This window comes from Pseudomyrmex gracilis, unplaced genomic scaffold (genome assembly GCF_002006095.1).
Source record: "Pseudomyrmex gracilis isolate BER0280 unplaced genomic scaffold, ASM200609v1 scaffold_7, whole genome shotgun sequence".
In the NCBI taxonomy this organism is placed as follows: Eukaryota; Metazoa; Arthropoda; class Insecta; order Hymenoptera; family Formicidae; genus Pseudomyrmex; species Pseudomyrmex gracilis.
In genome coordinates this window covers 281,457-293,387 of record NW_018020591.1, presented here as the reverse complement: position 1 = coordinate 293,387, position 11,931 = coordinate 281,457, and the positions used below count along the sequence as shown (strand labels likewise).

The 11,931-nt window shown below is 43.3% G+C and overlaps 1 protein-coding gene across 1 annotated transcript; it reads right to left on the bottom strand.

Annotated features, from left to right (window-relative positions):
- Positions 1-7,639: 7,639 nt before the first annotated feature.
- Positions 7,640-10,359, bottom strand: LOC109859556 (glycine-rich cell wall structural protein 1.8-like). Its single transcript, XM_020437915.1, has 3 exons — positions 10,273-10,359; positions 9,346-9,811; positions 7,640-8,927 (listed from the first exon to the last, which is right to left on the bottom strand). Exons 1-3 carry the CDS (start codon positions 10,282-10,284, stop codon positions 8,662-8,664), a joined length of 744 nt encoding a protein of 247 aa, XP_020293504.1. The 5' UTR covers positions 10,285-10,359; the 3' UTR covers positions 7,640-8,661.
- Between the last annotated feature and the right edge of the window lie 1,572 nt (positions 10,360-11,931).

Genomic DNA, 11,931 nt, shown 5'->3' with positions numbered 1-11,931 from the left:
ATCGACCGGCGTCCAGCTTGCTTTTATAGTAACATTGCCCAACATTCAACTGCTCCCGCCAACCCCAAAAGGGCGGGGCACCAGGACACGCCGAACATTCTCCGCGAGCTGCGACGACGTCTCTCGTCCGACTTATCAGCGTGTTCAAGTCAAGTCGCTTGTGTGTGTGTGTGTGTGTTAGTGAGTTTAGTGACGCTTGATTGTAACTTAACGCCTTTTTACAACGGCCACACACGTTCCTTGTCATGTAGTCGCCCCCCCGAGGGTCACGCTGCTCCATTTTAACGCATCCGTCTATGGTGTTGCGCCGCCGGTTGCGTTCGTTCGCGAGATCAATAACACCAGCGAGCAACAATAGACCGGAGAGAGATCAATGTTTCGATATAATATTTATCTTCAGCTTCATTTAAATGCAATCGAAATCATGATTGACGTGGTTAAGTCGCCACGAGTCGCGCGTGTTCCCGATGTTCTTGACATTAATTTCGCAACGTTGCGTCGTTCGACATTTTTTCTGATTTTCCTGTTAAAAAATACGAAAAAAAAGAAAATTGCGAAAAAATACTTTTCTCACAATTTTTCACAAATACGCAGAGACGCGAGCGTTCGTTACGAAATGCATTTTTTTTTTTTTTTCTTAGCGCGGATCTTTCTTCGGCGCGTCATCATCGCGCGTTTCGTAATATTCTCTCGTTATTGTAAAACATGAAGGATAAGATCACGGCTACTCATCTCGCGCGCACATTCAACGACCTTGGGAATAAAAATGATTCAACGTACCGCGTCTTCTTCCCGCTTTCTCTCTTTCGTAGGTAGGTAGGTAGCGCGCAACGTGTTCCCGTCGCCATTAGAACGATTGCATTGCTTCGCATTGTGCATTCGTCTAGGCGAGGCCTGCATTGCCTACGCGTCATCCGGACTTTGCAGATTGTCACCAGGAATGAGGGTCCCTATTGTTGTCGCGCGGATATACGGGTGCGCGCGCGCGTTTGTATGTGTGTGTGTGTGTGTGTGTGTATACGCGAGCGACAGTATCACCCGAGTTCTCGCAACGGATCGCGGACTCCGTGCCCAGGAATCGTTTGCGGTGCCCATTATCGGGCGTCATGCTCAGCTTCGATCGTAAAGGTGATTGTTGATTGAGAGCGCTGGGCGGAAAACTTTTTCGTCGCTTTTTCCAACGACACATTCCCACACCCCACATTCGACGAATTCTAAAGAAAATTGCATCCTCGATATAACGTGCGAAAAAAAAAACAACAAGTGCATCAACAACTGGAACATTTCTTTCTCCTCTGTCGTATATATTTTCCACAAACGGGAACGTGCATCGCGCGCGATTCTCTGTTGTCGATTGTGGATCAGCGATTCTCAAACTTTCCCGGTTATGCGAAGTTCTTTCCGCATAAGAAATCTCCGATGGTGGAACTGCGCGCGATGATTTTTTTTTTTCCCCCCGACAAGCAATTAATAGATTCGATTCAATTACAAACGACAATGCGTCTCTGCAGAGAGATATGTTAATTTTTTGATTTTTTTACCGTGTGCGCGCGTATAAAGATATTGGTTTTGGTGTGCGCGTGAAAACATCTTCGTTATATCGAATTTACAAATCGCACTTTGTAATTCAATAATACTCGAGCGCCACATAATCGGCGTGATCATTACTTTTGTATAATACGCGAAATTGTTCGTATGACGATCATTAACACAACAACATTATCGTCGCCCGCAGCGACGCATGCTATTGATACACGTCTCCATTTCCGTTATCAAAGCACATCCCGACTTGATTTTTGGCTCGCGCGCGCGCGCGCACACACGCACACACACACGCACGCACACACATATTTGCGCGCGCATTGTAAACTAGCGTTTACAATTACAAAGCTTGAAACCTGACATAAAACGGATTATCAAAGTTGCTTACGAGTGCGGCGCATCGCGCGCGCGCGCATTAATCCATTACTAGTCACGGCCGATGGTTTCCGCCGTGTCGGCTACAATGTTACACATTTTTCGTCAAAGAGTGATCGCTGTAAATTTAGCTTTGTACATCATCAATCACCGGCGCGCTGTCAAGTGAGTTCTGCTTCAAGTATTGCGGAATGCTATAACGTTTTTCGTTGCAAAAATGTTGTACAACGAAGGGATTCTGACTCAACGTGTGTGTAGATTGATCGATCGCTCGATCGAATTATTCGTCTGTCATCCGCGATATAAACCCTCGTTTTTATTAATCCCGCGCGTCATTCTTTTCTCGAGAAAATAGCCTCCCTTTCCTCCCCCCTTCCCCCCTCGATGATCCGATCGCAGACTTTCTCCTCGTTATTTTTACGCGATATATTAGCGACACACGTTGCATACAACCGACAATTTTACTCTTTTTTTTTTTTTTTTATCGATTCATCTGCACCTTCGCCTTTTTTTCCCTCTTCGCGTGACATTAAATACCCGCTTAGTTTATTACGCTGATTTACAGCGCCATTCGCAAAGATCCCCCCCTTTCCGTCGCTTTATGTACGGGCACGCGCGTATTGTCACGTAACACAATTGCCATATCGAATCGCCAATAAAATAACAACGCGTCGCGAAGGTGATAAAATCGAACTCCTATATCGGATCGTTCACCCTCCCTCCCTCCTCCTCTCGCACTCGCGCCTGGGCGCGGTTGGTGTGTTTTCCAATTCCCTCCCCGTTCCCTGCGTTGTCGCGTGTGTGTCTTCGATTACGATTGATTGAGCATTTTTGTTCTTATTTTTTTTTTTTTTTTTTCAATCTTGTCACACGGGTTCAGCGAGGTGCCTGCCCCGCCCTGCCGATCCCGACGCAAGTTCGCCATCCCACGTGTGTCCGCTACGCGTATCGCGACTATAAAAGCTCACTTAGCATCAGCTTGCACGGCAATGTTTCGCCGCGATGGCTGACGGAAACTCGCCGCTCCGAATCGAAGCGACCTCCTCCGTCGTCGACGGTTAGGCGGATTCTGTAAAGGAGGGAGAGAGAGAGAGAGAGAGAGAGAGAGAATTCGATGAATTCACGGGATCGATCCAGATCCTCTCTTTGCGCTTCGATGGCTCAAACGCGGGTCTCTCGAGATCCCTCGCCGAGAAGACTTTCCACAATAGTCCCGTCGTTGAAGTGTTCACAATTCAGGTAAGTCGTATTTACATGAAGAATACAAACTGCTCAAGTAGTTTAGCGCGCCGATAGTACGCAAGTTTACGAAGAGAGATAGTCCGGTGTGAACGCATATCCGCGCGCGGTTTAAAGCGCTTCCGCGTCTCTCCATAAAATCTCGCCCTGGAAAAATATCTCTGATTCGGTTTTGTTTTGCCGCGGATCAAAACGCGCGCATATGCGAGTGAGAACAAGATTCAAATAACGAGGAAAAGACGAGGAGAGGAAGGGGAGAAGAAAATTGATTTTATAAACTTTAACAAACTTACTCGGATAAAAAAAAAAAAAAAAAAAAAATTGCAATTTAATTTCAAAAAGTTTGACAACGAAGCGGATTGAATGTTAATAATTAGTAAAGGGTACTTGAAAGTAGCAATACCCATTATCGGAAAACGCGCGCCACAGCGGCGTGAAACACAATTTGGTTTCAGAAAATCTTGTTACTTGGTTTAATTTGCGTTTAACTGAAAGAAGTCTACTTTGTCACAACGACGCTTTATTACAATCGCGCGCGCGATTGCGACTCTTTGCGCGAACGGACAAAACGTGCGACAAAATAGCGCGCGCAATCGTTAACGAGACGACTTTTTGTTACATGAATGAGTTCATTTGAAATTATTTGTATGTTTTATCAATCGCAAATTAAAAAAAATCGATTTTCACAGCAATTGTAACAACTTAGCGCGGTAATACACAAAATTTGACTTCACTTGAAAAAGAAATAACAAATTTGTTTTAATTTCCGTAGGCATTCTCGAAAAGGAAGCGTTTCCGTCGTTCGCGGATCTGCGTTCTCTCATGGCCGTTGAAGGATCTGTCGATCGACCTTGCGCGATCTCCAAGATGGGCTCTTCGGCAAAATTGTTTTTTTTCTGTTTTTTTTTTTTTTTTGCACACCTCACATCGGTCCCCCATTTGATCGGCCACGCCTTTGCGCCGGTTTTCGCGTAGTCGTCGGAATACGCGCGGAAGAATGGCAGCGGAGAAGAAGGAGAATGAGTTCGCCGGGAGAAAACAATCCGGCTTTCTTGCTTTACGTCTCCCCGCAGATCGATCTCTTTAGGAATGCCACCGGCTGTCCGGCAACCGGACGACGATCGGTCTCGGTCGTAAGTCTCTCTGACCCCGCGACAAGACTTCGTGATTTATGACGGCGCGAAGACGAATTCGCACACACGGAGAGACGCAAGAGGGAGAGGAGAACTCTCTCTCCTCGTCGTTTTCAGACTCTTATAAATACATCTCACGCAGAAATCCCGGATACACAATGATGTCGAAGCCGTATAGTCGACGACGCGCACGACACGGCCCATTCAGCTTACGGCGCAAATTGCGACGTGAACTAGTTCGCTTATTCGATAATTTTTCAAAACTCGACGCGCGTAACAACTCTTCGGATTTGATTTTTTTTAATAGCAAATAATGCGCTTCAGTTTGCGTAAGCGAAACAGTATTTTTTTAAATCAATTTTTTATTAAAGTTTTTGAAATGGATTTTTCTTCGCATAACATCGTAATGAAATGTAATAAAAATATTGTGTTGTAAAACAATGCATTTTATATTTGTTTCGTTATAATGCATGTGTATATTTGGATCTGATAACAATGTTTCGCAGCGAAAATGTAATCGTCGAGATATTTTTCAAATATTGATATAATTTTTTTTATGATATATTCTCTCTGTCTCTCCGAGAGAATTTTTTAACAAAATAATATAACGCAAAAGAGCTTATTCTCTCGGAAGTACTTAACTTCTCATCGTGGAAAATTTTCTCGATATTGTTTGTCGTACGCTAAGTACACTGTATTTTTAATTTTTGCAAGGCAAATCCTTCTACGTTATAAAACCAAGTTCTCGAGTTCTTTTTTTTTTTTTTTTACATCAAATCTACCTCATTAATTGTTACGTAGACGTAATCAACTATTGTATCTCTCTCCGTCTTTTAAATGTGTATATTGTTAATATATGTGCATTTCTGACTTTTTTAAATAATAAGGCTTAGAATAGTTAAGTAATATGTAGATTAAAACATACGAAAATTATAAATTATAGAATTTAAATTATGAAAATTATAATTATAACATTTTATTGGTTTATCCTTAATGTTAAATTACACCGTCAAAAAGATAAATATATAAGTATATGAAAGATATATATTTTATAAACTTCTAGTTAAATAATAAAAAAAACGAATTTAAGTAGAAAAACGAATTCTGTTGTTGCTAAGTTTGAAAAACCTCTTCTGCACGAACCCCTTCAAATTTATCGCGTCTTCTCTCGCGCGCATTATACCAGACGTCTGAGATTGGCCCAATAGTCCTGAGTTTGTACGAGAATTTTAAACGAGCGATTATAAAAAAAGTTGAAAAAAGATAAATTATTAATTTGTAGAAGCAAACAAATCCACGATTTGTGAATCGCAAAGCTTTCTCAACGTTGAAATTAATTTTTTCATGAATCTTCCTGAATTATCTCTTCCGAAATACAATCTACTGTCGCACCTAAATTACAAAAGACGCAGAATTATGCGATTTGCACTTCGAAATAATTTTCACACACGCGAATTTTGAAATGTCGTTTCAAAATAATCCCTCGAATGTGAGATTGCGCGCGCTCGCTGTATATAATATCGTCGAACGAATTTGAGAAGCTCAAATGCAAATTGAAACACTATCTTCCCACGGTTTCCGCGCGTCAACTTACCCTCTGCGAGATACGCGCCCGTTACGAAAGCTCCGCTAATTCGCGATCGATTATCGCCCGCCGTCGTCGAACGGCGCAGCAATTAGCGTTTGTGCTTCGAAGCACGCGTCTCCGTATTGAGAAAATAATGTCGTCTACTCATGTCATCTCAGTCATTTCTCTCTCTCTTCCTCGACGCATCTTTCACGGTCTGTTTCACGACTCGTTTCTTACCCGCGTCTCGCTCGCTCCCGCGCACCACGCGGCCTATTACAAAGTGGGGTGACCTTTCGGAATTTGTGGAAGGTTCGGTGCATTCTCACAATGCAGCCACCGCTGTTCTGCCGCCGCGGTGATGAAACATCGGCGGGATTACGTCGCCGCCGCTATCTCGACCGAGATGCGGGCTCTCGGGCCACGATTTTCCCATAAGGCTAAGGCCGCGCGCTTTAAACGTCACTCGATATTTCTCTTCACGGCGCGTGATGCTCTTCCCTCGTGCGAATAAAATGCACGGTCGACTGTATCATTTCGCCGATAGCAATTTGTTTGCGGAAAAAAGATGGGAGAAGCACACAAAGGAAGAAGAGACACACACACGCGTAAAATCCGAGATTAAACGTCATCCGCGCGCGCATGACCGCGTGTAACGGTGATTGTGAATCGCGAGATATAAATTGCACATACGCGTATAATAGATATCGTAAATCGCGTTTTATACTCGGCTTTGCGCAAATCCCATATAAATTGTCCGCTAGATGCGCCGATGCTCGAATTTATGTCGGATATCTCCTTATGTCGGGATGTACGAGGTTTTTTTTTTTTTTTTGCTCGTATCTCGTTATCGAGCATCGCCTGTACGCGAAAAATTCTTTAAAGAAATAGATCGCGTCGCATTTTTAAGTACCACGTCGCAAACAAGGAGAAGGAATATCGCGCATCCGTTGGATACGCGAGACCACGATGTTGCAACACGTTCTGACTCGTTGCTGCAACAAACACTGACGTATATATCGCCAATTAATTGAAACTGACGCGTTAAGCAGCTAATTTCAACAAACTAACATCGTCAAGTATGTTGGCGAAATATTTCAGTGCTTACATCGCCGTACGACAATTCGCTCCATCCTCACTGACCATGACTTTTCGCGTACGGTTTACGGAGCGGCGGACCATGTCCGCGGCGAGTCACGCTCGTGACGACCTTACCCTTTACACAATACGATCATTGCACCAAGGCGCGCGTTTGCGGGATCCGGGCCGGTTACGGCCAGCTCCTTGCGTTTAGCGCGGCTTTAATGGACATGCACCAAGCGCGCGACCGCCACAAAGTGATCTATTATTGAGCAACGCGGCCACCGACAACGATTGACGTGATCAATTTGGTATCGCGATAGACACTCCGCTCCGTTCATTTTAGCTCGTAATAAAAACCCGAATAATCGTTTCACAACGACGCGCCCGCGTTTCAATCAATATTTCACGCCACGAAGTCGAAGCGGCGAAGCACAGTTGTGTGACACATTCGAGAGACAGAAAAAACAAATCGCAAATAAAGAATTCCAGAGTGAATGATAATTCGTGTGGACTGAAAGTACGAATTAAAGCGAAATAAAAAAAATAATCGCAACAAGAAAAAAGCAAAAGTGGGATCTTTGCAGATTTCAGGTGAGTTTTGTGCAAATTAAGTTGAATGTGTTTATTGTTAAGATTAGAATATATAGAACGTGAGATCGGATCGGAGTGCAATACAAACAATATAAACGTTTGGCGAGAGTTGAAGTTTATGTAAACTACGAGTGTGTTTATTGAAATTAGAGTATATTATAATAATGTGTGAAATTAGATCACAAAGTGCAATAAAATACAATAATACAATGGTGTGGCGAGAATTGAAGTTCATGTACGTAAGATCCTATTGATAGATTCGGAATATTTTTTTTTTATATATAAAATAACGTTTTAAACATCATTATAAATACATGTTTCGTGCGCGAAATTCAGCTCGCAAGGCACTACGTAATTTGAGCGGCAAACGGTTGCTCATGTACAGCAAACTGAGTTATTCAAAATCTGGCGCTTCGCCTTCGAATGTGTGTGTGTGTGTGTACGTTCGTATCGCGTTACCCTCATAACAATCGTTGTTTTCGTCATGAATAATTTTACCTATAACAGCCGAGTTAATGTTACTTGATTAGTCGCGCGTAGCCACAATTCGCGTGAGATAATTGGTTCTCTCGAAATTAACTCCCTTTTGCAACGGGATCTCTGCGCGTCGGCAAACTTTCGAGAGAACGAACTGTGAAGTCCAGGATGAGAGTGGGGAATTGTACAGCTTCTGTGTATTCCAATATTAGTTGAAAAAAAAAAAAACAAATTTATAAATATTATAGATTTAAAAAATTATTACACACAAGATACACGTGCAAATTTTTTTTTTTTTTACAAGCGAGAAGTAATCGTCGAAGCTAATGCGATGAAGCAAACAAAACGTTACGTTTCTATTTTGTACATCGTCCTCCGCTGTTTCGAAAAAAATCGAATTTTTTTCTATTCACGTACAGAAGACGCTTATCTATGCGCGCACCGCGAATCGAGAGTGCGAAGCGCGACGAGCGATCGTCGTGTTTTACATAGCAACTTTTTATATATATGTATTTTAATATCTCTATAATACTTTTTTTTTTTTTTTAACTTCTCTGTTAAAACTGCTGAAAGGGATAATATTCCACTTTTTGTTCTCAAACGGAGAAGTGAGATTTTCCCTTTTGTGTTTCGCAGACGATTGTGCGCGCGCGTTTACCAATGGCCGTGGCCGTGGCCGAGTCCGGCGTGGACGGCGGCGCCGTAACCGCTTCCGTGAGCCGTGATCTTTCCGGAAGGACCCGCAATCACCACCGAACCGGCGTGCGGTCCAGAAACAGCCGCGCTTCCGGAATGAGGTCCAGCGAGAACCGCGCCGTGGCTGGCCGGTCCTGCTATAACTACTCCATGCCCGCCGTGACCGCCGGCGTATCCTGCGTAACCGCCGTAAGCAGGACCAGCTGCGTATCCGTAACCACCGCCTGCGCCAATGAAACACAAAATGTCGAGCAAACGAGAAAGATTTTTGGTGAGTTTGTGTTAATGATTCGAAACGTTCTCTTTGAACGGACCGTGTAAGAGACAATTTTTCCAAACATATGAAAATAAATATAATGTTAAAAATATAGAAATATGTTTTTAAAAATACATGTAACAAAAAAATTACTCCTATAACAATAAATTACTTTTACATCAAACAACAATAACAGTGAAATATGTAGCTCCCGTATTTTTTTTTTTTTTTTAATTTATTTAAACTTCAGAGAAAAATGTTATTTTAAACAAAAGGATATACAAATGATTAAAATTATCTACTGTGTATTTTTAAAATCTTTTTTATAAAGAAATAGTTTACTTTCAAAATAGAAGATTCTCAAACTCAATTTTCTTATCACTCACCACCATAAGCGCCTCCGTAGGCACCTCCGTAGGCACCGTCAGCACCGTAGGCGCCGTCGTAAGGGCCGCCGCCGTAGCCCTCCACGTGGGCCGGGCCAGCGACCGACGCGGTCACGACAGCCGGGCCGGCAACGGCGCCCGAAACGTGAGCTGGACCAGCCACTGATCCGGCCAATCGAGCGGGACCTATCGATGGTCCGGAAACGGCGGTGGCGCCAACATGTGGTCCGGCGACGCTCGTCGCTCCGAGCAACGGTCCGGCAACCGATACTCCATGCGCACCGTAAGCTCCTATACCTCCGTAACCTCCGTAAGCACCGTGGCCTCCGTAAGCACCGTGGCCTCCGTAAGCACCGTGGCCACCGTAAGCTCCGTGACCCCCGTAATATCCGTGACCGGCCAAAACAGCATCTCGTTTCTCACGAGGCGCTGCGGCAACAACGGCGCACAGGGCGAACGAGATAAACTAGAGACGAAAGATCTCAGGTGAGTCCAAGCAACGGGCTTAGATATTTTATTCTAATACGAGAGTCGGGTGTTTCCTACGTAAAAAAAAACAAAAAAACAAAAAAACACTAGAAATTTGATTTAGAAACAAAAAACCGGTTTTTTCAAACTTTCGTTTTGAAAGTGCGATATAGCGCGCGTGTGTTTTTTTCCCAGAAGCAAAGAAGCGATTGAAAACTTTTTCTCGCAATAAAATAACTCGGTTAGGTACGCTACTCGCTTAATTATTCCGTCTGAGGACGAGCGCGGAATCACAAATGTGCGTGCTCGTAAACGCGTTTCGACACTTCACTTCGCCGTCTAGCTGAGAGAACAGAAACGAGATCCAATCGCGAACACGTCGTCGAACCGATTGTCCGGATAACAAAAGAATAAAAGAGAGGCAGGAGCGCGCACTTCCGTCGAGAGACGAATACTTACGAGGGTTTTCATCGTGCCGACCGGCGATTGCTCGAATGTGCCTACGGTCGACTTCGGCGGACTTTATATACGCCTCCTAGGAACTCCGACCGCGCCCCCGTTGATCCCTTCAAATCATATCCGTTGACGATGTCGGATCTCTCTAAGTCCATTGTGTAAGAAGGTTACACCGACACACCCGCCCTCCTTTGGACACGAACCCCCTTTTGACCTTCACTAACCGCGACGAGGAACATTTTCAGACCAACAGTTACTTCTTTGTCTGGCAAACGGTGTTTCGCATTTCGCGCAGAGCGCAAAGTCGCGAGCGCGTAACACGGGATGCAAAAATTTAATATCACGACGAGCGCGCTCGTACGTTTATTGTGTAATTCCGGTCGTTCGTCGCGCATAAGCGCGATTGTTACGTGAATGATCTGTTCTCCATCCTTTCAAACCTACTCGTTCGCGAAGGAATCTTGGGCATTGTGTAAGATCGGCGTTTGACACACCCAATCGTCGGCGTCGACTTGCTCGTCGCGAACGACTTCCACGGACGAAACCCATCCTGGGAAAAAGTTAAAATGAGTTTACCCGATTCCCGAGTTTTTATATATATATATATATATATAAAAGATAATATACGTTATATTTTCGCGTCCCCGAAGTTCGCGCTGTCCTGTTCGCCGATTCCCATTTCTGCGCGGTAGGGTAAATAAAGGCGGAAGTTGTTTAGCATTTCGAAAGCCATCAGATATCGTCCATTATTTTCGGACAAACAAATTGCTTGAAACTTTGCATCGCTCGCACCCCCCCCCCTCCTACCCGCACGTGGAAAAGTTATTTTTTAAAAAAGTCGAACTTGTTTATTTCAATTCAAAATAAATTACCACGAGCGTCGTTGTATCTCATTTGTTTATACACATTTCCATTTAACTTCCAAATATAATAAACAATTGAAAATCTAAAGTAATATATAACATTTTAAACATTTTGTGTTTAGTTTTACAATGTTTTATTATAAACTATATACGCTCGCGTTATAAATTAAAATATATATAGATAATAATAATCATCATATTGTTTCGTTCAAAGTAAATTATATATTGACAATATAATTATTGTGCGCGCGCACATTAATTTACTCTCGTTCTAACGTGACATTCGGGCCGTTGCGTAATCGCGCTCAACAGAGAACAAAGATACAGATCTTACGTCATCTCCCGCGGCGAAACTGATCTCAATTAGACAAAATTAGTAATTTTCATCAGAGAGTAATAAAACCCTTTGAAGAGAACCCGCTACCTGGGATTTTAAATCTCTCAATTGCGTGACCGCGTGGCACAGAATAGGTCAATCGGCTCGGTTGAGTCATTCGGGAGAAGGGCAATCGAGTCTTTTAACCCGAAAGATTGCGCATTGTGGACGTGCAAGTCCACGATCCTCGTTACGTTTCTCTCATGACGAATTTAAAATAAACACAGAAGCGCGCAGATAACATATTACTCCGAATGTTGTTATCATAAATACAGCAGAAATAGGAGAGAGAGTGAGAGAAAGACGTACACATGTTAGACGCGTACGTATATATTCCGTGCTGTACGAGATACAGAGAGAGAGAGAGAGAATTGATGTCATACATATGTAATTATCTCGCAGTACCAAGTAGATTCGATTATA